At 43.7% G+C, this 17,989-nt stretch overlaps 1 protein-coding gene across 1 annotated transcript; it reads right to left on the bottom strand.

Moving 5' to 3' along the window:
- Positions 1-669: 669 nt before the first annotated feature.
- F2RL1 (F2R like trypsin receptor 1) lies at positions 670-16,607 on the bottom strand. The gene is made up of 2 exons (XM_007079827.3): positions 16,233-16,607; positions 670-2,987 (listed from the first exon to the last, which is right to left on the bottom strand). Exons 1-2 carry the CDS (start codon positions 16,348-16,350, stop codon positions 1,876-1,878), a joined length of 1,230 nt encoding a protein of 409 aa, XP_007079889.2. The 5' UTR covers positions 16,351-16,607; the 3' UTR covers positions 670-1,875.
- Between the last annotated feature and the right edge of the window lie 1,382 nt (positions 16,608-17,989).

The raw sequence follows: 17,989 nt of genomic DNA, 5'->3' as shown, positions 1-17,989 counted from the left end.
TTTGGTGAGAGTTACCGAAATTTAAAATGCTTATCTAACTTTTGACCTGGTCATTCTACTTTCAGGAACGTATCCTACAGAAATACTCACAAAGATGTCTACTCTGATGTCCAGTGCAGCACTGTTTTAATAACCGCAACAAAAAAAGAGGAGACTTCAGGAAACATCAGTAGGGAGATGACTAAATACATCACAATATATCCCCAAATTAAAGTCTGTATCCTTTAAAACAATTTTTTTTAATACTTAATTTTTGAAAGAGAAGGAGAAAGAGTGATAGAGCATGAGCAGGGGAAGGGCAGAGAGAGAGACACAGAATCCAAAGCAGGCTCGACGCTGTCAGTGGAGAACTTAACATAGGGCTCGAACTCATGAACCGCGAGATCAGGACCCCAGTCAGAGTCAGACGCTTAACCCACTGAGCCACCCATGCACCCCAAAGTCTGTATCCCTTAAAAAAACGGAGGTCAGCCTATAGACACAGACATGGAAAAAATGCTAAAATGTTAAGTGAAAACAATTGTCACCAAGCAACATACAGAGTGGCCCTGTTTATCTAAGAAATACAGTGTGAGCAACACATAATTTCTTTTTATAAGAGCAATGCTGGGGTTTCCCTTCTCCCATGCCCTCCCTCAGAAATAACCCACAAAACACACAACTCAAAAATAAGTTGTAAAAAACAGGGTCATGCATTATTTATAAATCTCTACAATAAAATTATTTCCAAAAAAACCACAAATACAACAGTTACAAATTCAGTTTGGGGTAAATAGCCCCCTAAATATACTGTAAATCACACCTCTTTAGCATTCTTTCCCAAACAGATGTGGTTCAAATCCAGTGAAGGCATTACAATGTCATATTTGGTAGAAAGTGAAGAAAACTGACAATAAATAGTCCAACTATAATTACAAAAAATACTAAGTGGCAAATGCCATCCTTCCTTTGAAACAATCTGTCACTCACACTACCTGAAGATTCTGAGTCAGTATACAGTTACACACAATTTGTATTTCCACCTTTAAAATCTCCACTGTATTTTCCTTGTCGTGGTAAGGGCACACCCAAAACCTCAAAGGACTGATAAATGACTGAAAGCCCTGATGAGACAACAAAGAGACGTCATCACAAGCTGCTTGCAAAAGACACCCAGAGCACTGCATGCTTCTCCGGTGGTACCTTGTCAGTAGAAGCAGCACCCAGACCCATGGTTCTCAAAGGCTGGTGTGTGTGAGCACATGCAGCAGAGGCTCATTAAAACGCAGGTTTCTGACCCAGACCCTGAGCTCTCATTCCTGAGTCTGACGAACCTGCATTTGTAAACAAGAGCCACGAGGAGGTGGGAGGAGGACTCCACTGAACATTCTCACTGTACTGTCCAACACTAACTGGCTGCCATTGGTTGGAATGGAAGCTCCCCTACTGCGAGTAGCTTCTTCGCCTCTTTAGCCTCCTCATCTGTAAAGTCAGTCAGTTGGTCTGATCATCTCTGAGGGCACTGAAGCCCTAACAGGGCTGGCACTGAGCCCAGATGTAAAAGAAACGTAGTCTCAGCTAAGAGCTCTGTCTTCACGCCAACATTAGTTTGTACAAGTCACTGGGTCTCTGTGTTCTCACCGTCGTCTGAAAAATTTGCTTCTGTTGGTTGCATTTCCGGGAGCATCTGAGAAGAAGTCTAAAACTGACATCTGTATTAATTTGGGGGACTTTCCTCATGCAAACAGGGAAGCTTCCAGCAATCCTGAGAGATGTTGCATATACATGGTGGTATGTGGTGAGACCCACTTGGTCAGGGAACAACAGAAACATACCCATAACACCAAGCAGGTTCCAAATCCTCCTGTAAAACAACCAACGGAGGGGCTGCAAAAGTCAATAGGAGGTTTTAACACTGGTTGAACTTGAAGAGTAAGAGCTGGATTTCCTGGAGAATTTCTTGGATGTGAGGGATACTTGCATCCGCTTTACAGTACGAACACTTCGACAAAGGAGTGCATTCTTTGCATGATCCCTGAAGTCTTGTGAAACAAAGTAATAGACAAAGGGGTCAATGCAGCTGTTGAGGGTGGAGAGGCAGAGGGCTACAATGTACAGGGCGTAGACGTGGCTCTGGCTCCAGGTTTTAATCAGGAAATAATGCACCACAAGCAGAAGGTTACTGGGAGTGAAGCAGACCAGGTACATGGCTAGGACGGTGACAATGAGCTTGATGGCTCTCTGCCTCTTCTTTCCCGAGTTTTCATCCATAGCAGAAGATCGGAGTGTTCTGATCATTAGCACATAGGCAGAGGCCGTGAGGAAGGCTGGGAATAAAAAGACTCCGATGGCCAGAGAGAGGAAATAATTGAACATGTCTCCTACCAGCACCTCCTTAGGCAAAACATCATGGCAGGTTGTGATGTTAAGGGCTGGAATGTAGACAGTCTGCTTCACGACATACAAGGGGATGGTGACCAGCAGAATCAGCAGCCATATCCCCAGGGAGACACCAAAGGCAATGTTTGCCTTCTTCCTGGGGTGCACCATGGGATTCACGATGACCCAATACCTCTGCACACTGAGGCAGGTCATGAAGAGAATGGAACAGTACATGTTGCCATAGAAAAATCCAATGAGTACCTTGCAGAGGGCTTCCCCGTAAATCCAGTTGTTGCCATGTATGTGATAGGCAATCTTCAAAGGGAACCAGATCACAGACAGGAGGTCTGCCAAGGCTAGATTGGCCATGTAAACCACAGCAGGGTGCTTTTTCTTTGTTCGAAAAAGAAAGACCCATAGGGCCATGCCATTACTTGGCAAACCTATCACAAATACAATTGTGTAGACGATTGGAAGAAAGACAGTAGTCAATTTTCCAGTGAGGACGGAGGTAGAAAACTCATCCACAGAAAAGCCTGGTTCCACTGTAACTCCTTTCCCAGTGATTTGAGATGAGCTATCAATCTGACCAATGAGACTTCTTCCTTTAGACGTTCTATTGGTTCCTGTACAAGAAAGGCCAGGCAGACAAGGGTCATTACAGAGATCAATCTTTCAGCAGTAATGCTGGTTTATTTAAATAAAAGTACTTTAAAGTTGTCTTTTTTTTTTTTTTTTTTTTAAGTAACCTCTATGCCCAACGTGGGGCTCGAACTCACAACCCCAGGATGAAGAATGGCATGCTCCACCAACAGAGCCAGCCAGGTGCTCCTACATAAAAGTACTTTAAAGACAGGAGTGTACAAAATGCTTACAAGGGTTTTCTTTGGGGGATGGGATTATTGGGTTTTGTTGGTTTGTTTTTTACAATGGATTTTTTTTCAGAGGGTTGTGGGTACATGTGGAATAGAACATTGATTTCTATTGAATCTCAAAAAAACTGATAGTACTTCAATTTATTTTTACAAACTACCCACAGTCTAATGACTGTTCCTAACTGGTGTGTGTGTGTGTGTGTGTGTGTGTGTGTGTGTGTGTGTTAAGTTTATTTATTTTGAGAGAGAGAGAAAGAGAGAATATTTCAAGCAGGCTCTGCACTCTCTGCGCAGAACCCAACTCGGGGCACGATCTCACAAACCATGAGATCATGACCTGAGCCAAGATCAAAAGTCGGATGCTTAATGGGCTGAGCCACCCAGGCACCCCTTCTCTGTTGTTATAATGGCCATCCATCTCACTGTGGCTGTGAGACTAGATCCAGCCTGGCCTATCAGTCATTCCCTATCCCAAAGTCCAACATAGGGAAATTCCCAGGAGCACAAGGTACATTCCCTCTCCACCCACAAGGACAGCCCAAGCCTTGGGCAGGGATTCCCCCGCTTCTGTGAGGGCCTCCTGGAAACCTTCCTATGGAGGCCACCTGGCAGGCAAGTCTTCTGGCTTCAAGATCACGGAACAGGTCACTACACTATTGTATTCAGACAAATTTGTGTTCTTTCAAGCAAGTATCATGGCAAGCTTTAACAACTTATGCTATCATTCCCATATTTGCATTAAACTTTAGAAACCACAAACAAATGGCATATCCAGTCTACATCCTACCTAACCAAGTGTTCATGGAGTTGAATAAGAAAACAAGGGACAACTGGATGACACGAATTCTGAGGAACAGGTCTCTCTCTCTCTTCACCACGTAGAGAAAATATAGCAAATTGCATCACAGTATGCCAGGGAGGAGGTTAAAATACTCACAAGTTTATTTGATAACTTTTATGCTTAGTCATTACTTTTTCGTCCCCTAGCTTTGCACCCATGTTCAGCGAGATTGTTCACTTCTCTTGAGGTTTCTGTTAAGTTAGCTTGGGTGGAGAAATAAAGGGTATGGAGATCAATACTTCAGTTTTCATTTAGTGTAGTGTATTGAAAGGTAGCCCCCCAAATGAAATGTCCATGTCCTAATCCCTAGAATCTGTGATCATTATCCTATTGGAAAAATGATCTGGGGCGCCTGGGTGGCTCAGTCGGTTAAGTGTCCAACTTCGGCTCAGGTCATGATCTCACGGTTCATGCATTTGAGCCCTGCATTGGGCTCTGCTGACAGCTTGGAGCTGGAACCTGCTTTGGATTCTGTCTTCCTCTTTCTCTGCCCCTCCCCTGCTCACACTCTGTCTGTCTCTCTCTCTTAAAAATAAGCATTAAACAATTTTAAGGAAAAAAGAAAATAAAAATGATCTTGGGGCACCTGGGTAGCTCAGTAGGTTGAGCGTTGGACTCTTGGTTTCAGCTCCGATCATGGTTTCACAGTTTGCAAGTTCAAGCCCTACATTGGGGTCTGTGCTGACAGTGAGCTTGCTTGGGATTCTCCCTCTCTCTCTGCCCCTCCCCTACTTACTTTCTTTTCTGTCAAAAAGTAACAAACTTAAAACAAAGAAAAAAGAAAAAGTATCTTTGTAGGTGTAATTAAGGATATTGAGATGAGAGGATTATTCTGGATTATCTAGGTGGGCCCTAAATCCAACAAGTGTCTTTATAAAAGAAAGGCCAAGGTGGGGGGGGGAGGGGCGGGGTGCCTGGGTGGCTCAGTCTTGTAAGCATCTGACTCTTGGTTTCACCTCAGGTCATGATCTCCTGGTTCGTGGGTTCGAGCCCCGCATTGGGCTCTGTGCTGACAGTGTGGAGCCTGCTTGGGATTCTCTCTCTCCCTCTCTCTCTGCCCCTTTCCTGCTCCCTCTGTCTCTCTCTCAACAAATAAATTAAAAAAAAAATTTTTAGTAAAAATAAAGGCAAAGGGAGATTTGAGAGAAATAGAAGAGAGCACCGAAAGGAGAAAACAATATGAAAATGGAGGCAGAGGTTGGAGCACTGCCAGAACCAGCCAAAGAATGCCTCTCCCTCTCCTCTCTCTCTGCCCCTCCCCTGCTCATGCTCTCTCTTTCTCAAAATAAATAAATAAACTTAAGATAAATAAATAAAGCCACCAGCTTGTGCCGAGTGTTATGGCAGCCACAGGAAACGAAACACTCAGGTAGACCAATCTCTTCTTATTTCTTTTATAATTTTTTCCAAAGAGTATGAATTATCTTTAAATTAAAATAACAGAATATTGCTATATATTACAGTGTTCTTCAAATACTTGCCTAAAACAGTAAGAAACATTCTATATGGTAACCCAGTTCCAATATGTATTATCCATGACGGAAAAAAAAAAAAAAGTTTCACAAAACAATTACCTTGATTACACAGGCTACACTCTAGTACTTTCTACGGTATTCTAGTTCAACCTTATGAAGAGCCAGTCACCACCCTCTACCTGACTTCATGACCCCACTTGTTTTTCAAAACCAGTTAGCAGAGTAACCAAGTTTGAAACACCTCAAGAGACCAGTTTTTGTTTGTTTGTTTGTTTGTTTTTTTATTAACAGATGAGATGTCTGTGGAATGCCCCCTGGACCTCACAATGGTAAGGGTCTCTGTGTGAGATAGGACCATGTCATAATGTTTTTCTAAGTCCCACAGTCCCTGGCATAGCCCTGGACATACAGCAGGTGCTCAACACACCTGGGAGGGACCGAGAGGCTCAGCTAGGCACACCACTGAAGGAAACGAGGGAGAATCAAGAGCTCTCCTGCCCATTTCTTTAGTGCCTTGGGCTGACCCAGTTAGTAGCCAATCCACACAAAACAGGAGCACTAGCTGGGGACTACAGGAGCACAGCTCTACAAAATACAATAACTACCTTCACACCAGTAAGAGCTCTTACTAAGGGCTCGTATCCTGTGTCCAACATGGCTTCCAACACTTTACATGTGTTAACTTGCTTTCACAACCGCCTTGTGAGGGATGTACTATTAACAGATTATCCTTTTATAGATGTGTAAACTGACACACCAAGAAACTGGGTAACTTTCCCAAGGTTAAACAGTTGCGAGATAGGAGTCGGGACTCAACACCAGGCAGTCGATTTCTAGAGTCCAGGCTTCTAAAGTCTATACTGCATTGCCCCTCTGGGGCCCTGACCTGAGCTCACGTGTTGTAATCCTTTGAGACCAAACTATGCCGACTCCACACGATATTTTTTCTCAAAGAGAAAATTTTAAATGTAAAATTTTACCATTTTATTATTTTTATTATTTTTTTAAGGTTTACCCATTTTCGAGAGAGAGTGTGTGAGAGAGAGCGGGGGAGGGGCAGAGAGAGAGGGAGACAGAGGATCCAAAGTGGGCGCCTCACAGCCAGCAGAGCCCAATGCGGGGCTTGAACTCATGAACCGTGAGATCATGACCTGAGCAGAAGTCAGATGCTCAATCGATTGAGCCACCCAGGTGCCCCAAATGTTACCATTTTAAAAATGACTATCTTTAAATTAGCTCCTTCTCTAATAATTAATATATTTATTTGTATTAATATCAACATGTTTGAAGCCTTCCAGAGCTGTAAAAGAAACCTGTAAATCCTGTGTCTGTAAAATGTTCACATACTCTCCTGAGAGGGAATGGGGCAGAGCTGGTAACTGACTGGTGGACTGTGTTCCCATGAACTCTGCCATTAAAGATCTAGGTCCTCCACCCTAGACACACCCCACCAGAGACTAATTCAATGAGTTAGCCTGCATTTCTGTAGGGCAGAGCCACCAAGATTTTAGAATTACCACAAAGAAAACTCAAATTTTTTTAGTACCAACAAAAATTATATAGTTTGCTTTATAAAAGGGAGAAAAACCTAGGCATTGATTTCCACAGTTAATATCACAAAAAGGATAACCAGACGTTGTGTGCCTAAGACAAGAAGCACCCATGGGCTCAGTGGGCTGAGTATCTGACTTGGGCTCAGGTCAAGATCTCACACTCTGTGAGTTCGGGCCCCACATCAGGCTCGCTGCTGTCAACACAGAGCCCACTTCAGATGTTCTATTCCCCTCTCCCTGTTCCCCCCGCCCCCCAGGCTTGCTCTCTTGCACTCTCAAAAATAAATAAACATTAAAAAAAAGAAAAGAAGCACCATGAAACTAACTTTGCAAAAAAACAACAAACCTGAATCTGATCAAGCACGTGGATCCAACCGCCAAACTAACGGAAATAAAGAAAACAGTAAGATATATTAAAAAACACAACAAGAATGGACCCAGCAAAATCCCGAATGTGGAAACTGCTACAGGACAAAGGACTTAATTTCCTCAAAATATAAATCACAAAGCAAAAACAAAATAAGAGAGAAACAGCTGTGGAGCAGGGACTCACACATTAAAAAATTTAAAAGACCTATCAACCTGTGCAATGTGTGGTGAGCCTCATTTGGATCCTGATTCAGACAACTTTTAAAATAGTGCTTATACAGGGGTCTGGCTGGCTTAGTCAGTAGAGCATGTAACTCTTGATCTCGGGGTTGTGAGTTCAAGCCCCACACTGGGTGTAGAGCTTACAAAATTTTTTAAAGCTTACTTATTTGTTTGGGAGAGAGAGAAAGACAGAGAGGGAGGGGTAGAGAGAGAGGGAGACAGAATCCCAAGGCGGCCCTGCGCTATCAGCATGGAACCATTGCAGGGCTCAAACCCACGAACCTGAGCCGAAACCAAGAGTCAGTCGCTTAACTGACTGAGCCACCCAGGCACCCCCAGGGGAAAAAAAATTTTTTTAATAAAAAAAAAAAAAAGTAGTACCTATGACACTTATGAGACAGAAATTTGAATACGGACTGAATATTTTATGTTAAGGATGTATTTTAAGTGGTTATGTGGTTATGTTGGACAACAAAATCTTCATCTTTTATGAATACATACTGAAACCTCTTAAGATGAAATTATATTTGGACTCCTTTCAAAGTAACACAAGGACCGGAAGCTTCGGATACTTCTGGTGGGAATGTAAAATGGTGTAGTCGCTGTGGAAAACAAGACGGCAGGTCCTCAAATGGCTAAGTGTAGAGGTGCCATATGAGCCAGCAATTCCCACTCCTAGTATATGCTTAAGACAAATAAAAACACATGTCCACACAAAAATGTGTACGTGGATGCCGACAGCACTATTCGTAAGCATCAAGACGTGGAAAACAACCCCAAAAGTTCATCAACTGATAAATGGACAAAATGTGGAATATTAGTTCACAACAAAAGTACTGACACACGCTACAACATGGATGAACCTTGTAAAGACTAAGTACAAGAAGTCAGTCACCAGGGAACACGTAGAGTGTATGATTTCATCTACATCAAATGCCCTGAATAAGTAAATCCATGGACAGAAAAGTAGAATGATAGGTGTCAGCAGTTGGGGAAATGGGGCGATTGGGGAGTGATGGCTCAGGGGTGGGCTGGGGTGGGGTGGGATATTCTTTTGGGGTAATGAAAATGTTCTAAAGTTGATTGTGGTGATGGATATACAACTGTGAATGTTCTTCAAGTTATAGAACTGTAGACTTTAAGTAGGTGAACTGTATGGTATGCAAATCATATCTTAACAAAGCTGTTAAAAAATATGACAAAAAACAGGCTAGAGCATCATGAAACTGAGTGTGGAATTCACTATAATCTTCTACTTTCGTATGTTTAAAATTCTCCATAGAAACAAGCACATACCAGGTTAGGAAGGTTCCTGCAGAGATCAAAATCTGTTTTAAATAAGAACAGTAAAATAAAGGGGGGGGAGGGAAACAGTAAGAAATACTAAAATAAAAATTTAAAAAAAAAAGGAGAGAGGAAGAGATGGAGAAAAATTTCCTGAGAATATTCCAACATATAACATTGAATGCTCTCAATCAAAAATATCATTCATGGGGCGCCTAGGTGGTTCAGTTGGTTAAGTGTCTGATCTTGAGTTTGGCTCAGGTCATGATTTCCTGGTTCCAGAAAATGAGCAGGCCTTGGGCTCTGCGTTGATAGCACAGAGCCTGCTTGGGATTCTTTCTCTCTGTCCCCACCCCTGCATGCACATGCCCCCTCTCTCAAAATACATTATAAAATAAACATTGAAAAAATAGCATTCATAGTAACTGTGCTCACTTTACCAGTCACAGAGCACACAGGAGCATGTTGTTTAACACTAGTAAGCATCAAGATGCTACTCAAAGATCCTTAAAGCCTTTTCAGCATAGTGCAGACTTTTACCCCTTACAATGTCCTATGTCAGTCACCAAAACTCCCAGAACTCGTCTAGAACTGATACTATCCCAGCTCCCAACTATCTACCTATCTATCCACCTTCCTATCTACCTACCTATAATCTCCCATCTATAGATCAGCTAAAATCTTTTCTATTTCATAGTGGGAAAAAAATTAAATGCACGTATGAACTTTGAGCACATGAGTATTGGCTATAGGGGCCCCTGGGTGGCTCAGTTGGTTAAGTGTCTCACTTCAGCCAGGTCATATTCTCACAGCTTATGACTTCAAGTCCCATGCGAGGCTCTGAGCTGACAGCTCAGAGCCTGGAGCCTGCTTCGGATTCTGTGTCTCCCTCTCTCTCTCTACCCTTCTCCCGCTTGTGCTCTGTCTCTCAAAAATAAACAAACATTAAAAAAAATTCTTAACTGAAAATAAAATACAGTACTGGCTATAAAAACATCCCCATTTATGGGCAATAATCAACAATATTTGCCCAAGTATGCAAGAACACATACCTACAGATACTCAAAGCAGCACCCCCCACCCCAATTGCAAAAGGAAAATAAAAGGAAAATAAGCAATGTTCATTAGCCCCTATTCCTAACTTACCATATCCCCATATGGTTTCTAACATTAACAGTAGATGCTATACTTACTATCCAGTAATACTGAAATGCAATTGAGAGCTACAATATACTATCAACTGAAAAAAGCCCCTGACAGAGCAATATGCTTTGGTATAACAAATTTATAATTTATAATTATAATTTAATTATAATTTAAATTTATAATTTGAAATCTGAAATCTAGGATACTAACCAAACTATAAACAATGGCCATTATCTATGGAGTAGAATGGGTGTGGAGGGGAGAACTTTCTTTTTTGACTTCAGAGGCCTCCACATTGTTTGGGTTTCCTTTTCGAAGGAGCGTTAATTGGTACAATCTTTTTCAAGGTCAATGTGCCAAAACATCAAAATTTAAAGTGCCCTAGGACCTATGAACTTACTTAGAGGAATCTGCCCTGCATACATACTAGCAAACGTGCACAGAAATACTGTTATGTACAAGAATATTTACTGCAATATTGTGTGTCATGATAAAATAAAAACAGTCTCTGGGCACCTGGATGGCTCAGTCAGTTAAGCATCTGACTTCAGCTCAGGTCATGATCTCGAAGTTCGTAAGTTTAAGACCTGTATCAGGCTCTGTGCCAGCACATAGCCCACTTCAGATCCTCTATCCCCTTCTTTCTCTGCACCTCCCCGATCGTGCTCTCTCTCAAAAATAAAAAAAGTAATCATAAACTTTAAAACAAAAGCTAGTCTCAATAACTATTAAAAAGGAGACTAGGGGGCACCTGGGTGGTGGCTCAGTCAGTTAACTGTCTGTTGATTTCGGCTCAGGTCATGGTCTTGCAGTTCTTGAGTTCAAGCCCCGCAGTAGGCTTTGTGCTGACAGTGCAGAACCTGCTTGGGATTCTCTCTCTCCCTCTGTCTCTGCCCCCCTCCCACTTGTTCTCTCTCTCCCTCTCAAAATAAATAAATAAACTTAAAAAAATGAAAAAAATTACATTTAAAAAAAGAAAAGGGGCGCCTGGGTGGCTCAGTCAGTTAAGCATCCGACTTCAGCTCCGGTCACGATCTCATGGTTTGAGAGTTCAAGCCTCGTGTTGGGCTCTGTGCTGACAGCTCAGAGCATGGAGCCTGCTTCAGATTCTCTCTCTCTCTCTGTTCCTCCCGCACTCACGCTCTGTCTCTCTCTCTCTCTCTCTCAAATAAATAATCATTTTAAAAAAAGATGAAAAAAAAGAAAAAAAAAGGAGACTAGTTTGGGGTGTCTGGCTGGCTCAGTGGGTAGAGCATGTGACTCTTGATCTCCAAGTCATAAGTCTGAGTCCCACATTACCCATAGAGATTACTTAAAAAAAAAAAAAAAAAAGGAGACTAGTTCAGTAACTTCTGACATTTATATAATGAATAATATTCCCCCTATTAAAGTATGGATAAATTTCCCCATACTGACCATGAGCAGATTAGGTTAAAAAAATAAATTGTGGGGCACCTACGTGGCTCAGTCAGTTAAGTGTGTGACTCTTGACTTTGGCTCAGATCATGATGTCACAGTCATGGGATCAAGCCCTGCATTGGGCTCTGCACTGAGCCTTGAGCCTGCTTGGGATTCTCTCTCTCCCTCTCTCTCTGCCCCACCCCCCACCATAAGTATATAAACATTAAAAAAATTATGGCACAGTATATCTAATAAAATCCTTCAACTGTTACAAAATATATATACAGTAAAACCTTGGATTGCAAGTAACTTGTTATTTGAGTGTTCTGCCAGACAAGCAAACATTTCTGTTAAATTTTAACTTCATAAATGAGTGATAATACATGTGAGCAGTATGTGATGCTGAACATCACACGATCACAACTAAGGGTTTTTCTTCCTCTCTCTCTCTCTCACAATGTGGGATTGTGGGTGATTGTCTCCCATGCTCAGATGCTTGGTCTCAGGCTGCGGTGTTTGGCAAAAATCAGTTATTTTTCAGAACATTGGTAGGTGCCCACGACTGGCACTAGTGTATTTTTTGGCACTTCAAAGCACCTACTGACAGTCCTTTGCTTTTCCAAACAAGAGTAAGCTTAGGGATGCTTTGCTTCATTGTAGGTCAGGCTGCCTACAGATACAGACCCTTTCCTCTGCTGACCTATTGCCAGTTACATTAAATACAGTATATGACAAGAGTTTATTAATATTGTACTATAGTCAACATCCGTGTGAGCATATACAGTGGCCCCCATGCAGAAAAAGATTCCATTGAGCCAAGAGATAGCAGTGATTCCGTTAGTGACAAAGTTGTGCTACACAAAACCCTCCTTTCTCATCTTCCTCACACCAGCCACAAAGGTTTTCAAAGATAAGTGCAGGGGCGCCTGGGTGGCTCAGTTGGTTGAGCCTCCGACTTCAGCTCAGTTCACGATCTCACGGTCTGTGAGTTCGAGCCCCGCGTCGGGCTCTGGGCTGATGGCTCAGAGCCTGGAACCTGCTTCCGATTCTGTGTCTCCCTCTCTCTCTGCCCCTCGTCCGTTCATGCTCTGTCTCTCTCTGTCTCAAAAATAAATAAACGTTAAAAAAAAAAAAATAAAGATAAGTGCAGGTTAATTTGTTTATTTTTCTTTATATTTTGGATTTATTATTTTTTATTATATTACAGTATTGTCATAATTTTTATATGAATCTTTTGGGGTTGTGGAATGAATAACCTGAGTTTTCACGATTTCTTAAGGGGAAATTTGCTTTGATATACAAGTACTTGGGATTACAAACATGTTTCCGGAACGAATTAGGCTCCCAAAGCAAGGTTTTACTGTATTGGGCATAGAAGTCCACTGACACTGGAGAGGAGAAAGAATGGGGGATTTTCGCTGTTTTACAACACTTCTGATTTAGACAATTGTGGGGGGAAATTCATGGAAAACTTTTTCTTTAAACTTTTAACGACTTTAACTTTAAAACTACTACTTGTTCTTTGTTATTTTAAGCATCCTCCAGTGGCCCACCCTCCCCACCAAACCAAGTACAGATCAAGTACTTTGTTTGTGGGAAGTCTCCTTTTGTAACCTTTTCCTTACTATCTCCTCACCACAAATCTATTTGCTTCCAATATCTGGGAACACAGACTGAAAAATAAAAGCTTCAATGACCAGAGACCTCTCCCTAGGTACACATCAGTAAATTTTCATGTGTTCTTTCAGGATGAACTGTTTTCTTCTCAACACTTGCCCAGCTAATAAAACCATAAGAAAGTCAAACACAGACCACTAAAACATCATCTACTTGGGTTAATTAGTAACTATGCACAAAGCAGGCAAGAAACCCAACAGAAATTTAGACTCCCATCTTCACATTCATTATAGTATTTCTCTCTTATTACGAAACATTGGAAATACGCCATGTGTCCATTAACAGATTAATTTTTCAATTATGATAAATCCTCCTATAACATGTTGTAGAGTTTAAAAGCATTTTTATTTACTGACATGATACTGATGTTTATATAATCCCATGCTGCACAAAAAGACTTTCTGCTTGTGAGTACATGTTTTATGCAAGGATGTATGAAAGAATGGGAAAGGATACAAACCAAAATGTCAGGAGTGGGGGTGCCTGGGTGGCTCAGTCCGTTAAGTGTCCGACGTCAGCTTAGGTCATGATCTCTCAGTTCACGAGTTTGAGCCCCGCGTCCAGCTCTGCACTGACAGCTCAGAGCCTGGAGCCTGCTTCGGATTCTGTGTCTCCCTTGCTCTCTGCCTCTCCCCCGCTCTACTCTGTGTGTGTGTCTGTCTCTCTCAAAAATAAATAAAACATTAAAAAATTATTTAAAAAACATTTAAAAAATGTCAGAAGTGGTATACTTTGGGTACTGAAAATGATTTAAACTTGTCTTTTTCAAAGAAAATTTTGTTCATTATTGCTCTACAGTGATCACATACTACTTGTATAATTCGTAGTCAATTACAAAGAGAACAGAAGTTTCAGTCTCCAAAAGAAGAACAGAATGACTGAATCATAGGGGACCTCCTAGGCTTGTGATGTGGTAGAAAAGAAGTGCTTAAAACAAGCTGACTGAAACGCCAAACTTCCATCACCTTGCCAGATCACTAGGGCCAAGTCCCCTCACTTCATTCCTCATTCAATGTTTACTGAGGTCCTTTAGATAATGAGACCGTGCTGGACCATGGTGATGGAGAGGACACTAGAGTCCATGGCCTCCCAGAGTTTATGATCCAGGAGGAAGACAGATTAAACATATTTACACAAATAATTATCAATTAATGTTGTGACTGGAATGAGAATGTGGCCTGACAGAGTGTTTTCTTTGCCTCCACCCCCAATTCAGTGGCCCCCATCTGTAAAATGAGAAAGGTATATTCTAGGCAGAGTTGCCCTCCATGAGTCAGTCTTTAGGGTGAGATCAAAAAAGCTTGGGAAGAAAATCAAACCAAATATCTGCCTGGTAGCAAACTGAGAAACATGCACAAGGGTACAAGTAAAAGTGGATGAGCAAAGAGGTATGCTAAGGGGCAGAAAAACTTTGGGGATGCTCTATTTCTCAATCAAATTCAATTTACTTTCAAGTTGGGAGGAAAGCTCCATCTACCTAAGTCTGTTACCTAACTAACCCTTTAGGAAAGTTACCATGCAAAGGAACAAAAAAGTGTGTGGAGGGGAAAAAAACAAAACAAAAACCCTCAAGGTGCAATGTTAAATATTTCTGGTTAACAAGTAACTTGATTTTGTTGTTGTTGTTAAACAAGTTCACCACATTATCCAAGAATGCCCAATTCCCAGCCATCTCCCTCAATCTGCAAAGAAGAACTAGCTAAATCCTCAGGGCTACCTCCCTACAGGAACTGTATAAATCAGAAAAGCTATGGGTCATCTATACCTACATTTTTTTTCTTAATGTTTGCACACGCTTAGCTTTACTTAAGTTTCCAACTTTAAAAGACAAAGGCAAATCGAAACGTGTTCGTTACAGTTTCAACACCTCCTGGTAATTAATAAATGCCTTTATTGTAATGCTGACCAAAAAAAGTTATACAGTGGTGCAAGTTTCAAGTATATACTAGAACACCCTTTTCTGTAATTCCAGAGGCAAAAGAATCACATTCTTCAATCTAATTCAAGTTGACAGTGATTTGCTCTTTTACAAAATTCACGGGGAAATTTAAACCTCCCTTCCGAGACTACCCTGACAGCCACAAACAGCCGGGCACCCGTTAGCATCACAGCAGCTTGATCTTTGGCCAACTATCCCCACACCCTCAGAAGCCTGCTCAGCAGGGGAGATCCCGCCCCCAGGAGGACAAGTCGGAGCACACCCGGTGCAGGACACCTGCGGAACCCGGCAGCCCTACACAAGCTGGCACCTGAGCACCGCCGGGACGGCTCCTGTGCTGTTCCATTCCCGGGGCGGGCAGCCTGGGTCACACAGACCTCAATGGCGGCCCAAATAGGTTCCGTGTGGCATATAAAGGCCCGGAAACCCAGGGCCGCAGTAAGGTCACCTAGTCGAATAAATGGCAGGGTCCAAGAAGTTCCATTTGTAAAATCCGCGTGACGCCCAACTGGCCTAAAACTCCAGGCTGAGCGCTCAATACCCCGAAAACCCAGCGGGGTCCGGCCCTTCCATACCCGGGCCATCCACCATGCCAGAGGAGCTTCGGACCCCAGGACGGTTTCGAACTACGGGAGCCGACCCCAAAGAGGGGGCTCCGAAAGTTGAGGAGGTCACAAAAAGCGAGGAAGAAGTTTCCCAGGCCTCGGGCTCTCACCCATTCCACACCGCTATAAGCCAACTAAGTCTAAGAGGTCCTGCCACCAGTGTGCGAAAAGCGCCTTAATGACTGAATGTTTACAAAGAAGCCAACCCTGGGGAGGGGAGGCTGAGCCCTCTAGGTACCCTTTAGACGCAAGCACTCCGTTCCCTCCTCTTCCTCCGCGGACTTCAGCCTCTCCCAGTTGTTCCAGCCCAGTGCTCTCCGGCGCAGCGATCCCCACTAAAGCCTCCGAGAGGGGGTGCGAGAGGTGGTGGCCGCGGCGGCAAGAGAACACCTTTCGTGCACCTGCCCAGCTTCCACCACCAGTGCATGTGCCTGGGACCCCTGGCTCTTTAGCTGCAGGAGCCCTTCTTGACCGAGTTTCTCACCTTGGACGGTGCGATTGCAGGAAGCAGAGGCCGCCAGCAGGATGGCGCCCCCCAGCAGCCACACCGCGCTCAGGCTTCGCATCCTTCCTGCAGCCCCGACGCCAGGCGGGGAGGGCATTCGCCGCCAATGATTCGAAATTCGGAGTCCCACTCGCCGCTCCAAGAGAAAGCCACCGTCTCACCTGCCCGAATCCAAGCCTTTGCGCGCGCCTCCCCGGAGACGGATGAGTTTCAGTGATACCAGAGCGTCTCCGCTCACCTGCGCGAGGCCCCGCCCCGGGGCCGGAACGCGCGGCTCGGCCCCGCCCCTTCGGACGTCCGACGCGCGGGCCCGGCCCCACGCAGTCTTGCCAGGAGCCCGGGCGCCCACCTACGCGCTGCAGGTGCGAGAGCTGCTGTTGGGGAGGGTGCGGGAGCCGCCCGCGGGCGGGGCTGGGAGGGTGAAGTAGCTGTATTGGAATGCAAAGGCCGGAACGCTTGGACCTCGAGTTCTTTTAGACCTGGCCACGCCTAGAACTACCATTACCCTTTAATTACTCCTGGGGAGCCAGGGTCCGGTCTCCTTCCCTCCCCTTTGCTAAATGGAAAAAAGCCACGGTCTGAGCTCACCGACTTTGTCGTCGGTTATTGGTAGAAGCTTCTCAGCGTAGCGGGCACTAGGGGATAAGGGGTGAGTTTTTAATCTGCAGAGACAACATGGATGGCTTCGGTCACCAACAAAGCGGTGGGGAGGAGGAACGGGTCCCGCCAGGGGGTCAGGGATCTGGAATTGGGTTTGCGGCTCTGCTGTTAACTAGCTGTGACCTCGAAAAAACCTCTTCACGCCCTTCTAGGCCCATTTTCTCGTCTGTGAGGTGATAGTTGGAAGAGCTGCTTTAGTGCCTAGAGCTAACGATTTGGAACATTATCTAGTTTAACCCCAACAACAAGCTGCGCATTAAGTATGTTTATTATTCCCATTTTACAGCTGAGGAAATGGAGTTTAGAAAGGCTGGATAAATTGCCCACAAGTACGCAGTTTATAGGTACAGTTTGTAAACGCACACCACATTTAATCTCCAGTCTACTACCGCCACTTTCTGTTAATCACTGCACTGTAAATGCCACATCAGAGTCTCCCTTGCATTGGGAGCTAGTAGTCCAAAGAAATAAATAAGCTGATAGAGGGGGTGGGAGAAAAGGAGTGAGACTTTGGGGATGGGTGCACAAGGGCCAGCATCATACTGGTAATACTTTCTTATATTTTTTACTTGCTTTGAAAAGGTAAAATAAAGTTTAAAGCTACCAGCTAAACTATCGGGTAATGGAGGAGCAGAAAAGAGAAACATTAGTGTTGTCCTCAGATGTTTGAAGGATTAGCTCATAGAAGGGGCTTAGACAGGTTTTGAGTAGCTCCAGTGGGAGGCTGGTTTTGGCTCAATATAGAAAGATTTCTAACAAGTCCCGCTGGTACCGTCCTGAGAGCCTCCTGCTGAGGTTAAGGGCCACATCACTGCCGGACTTGCACCAAAGGACCAGGCCATGAGTGGAGTATGCTGGAGTGGGGAGTTCCCTCCCAGGCTGAGGGGCCAGATTAGGTGAGTCCAGATAGCCTCTTGAGGGGTTTGAGCCCCGAGAATCCTCCTTTCTCCTTAGAAGACTAAAGTCTGATGAATCAGTTGTCGGTGATTATTATGAATTTTTGAAGAACCATGAACCAAATGGCCACAGACCTGTGAGTTTCTAGGATGGAGCTTATAAATGATCAGGGCCCTGTG

Source organism: Panthera tigris, chromosome A1 (assembly GCF_018350195.1).
Source record: "Panthera tigris isolate Pti1 chromosome A1, P.tigris_Pti1_mat1.1, whole genome shotgun sequence".
Classification (NCBI taxonomy): domain Eukaryota; kingdom Metazoa; phylum Chordata; class Mammalia; order Carnivora; family Felidae; genus Panthera; species Panthera tigris.
The sequence above is the reverse complement of the archived record's forward strand: the minus strand, read 5'-3'. Positions and strand labels throughout refer to the sequence as shown.

What these genes read in the sequence shown, in the direction of transcription:
- F2RL1 (XM_007079827.3), bottom strand. Translation starts at nt 16,350, where the DNA reads ATGCCCTCCCCGCCTGGCGTCGGGGCTGCAGGAAGGATGCGAAGCCTG. An exon ending in CTGCAATCGCACCGTCCAAG is followed by an intron (nt 2,988 to 16,232) that starts GTGAGAAACTCG and finishes TTTCTTGTACAG; the next exon opens with GAACCAATAGAACGTCTAAA.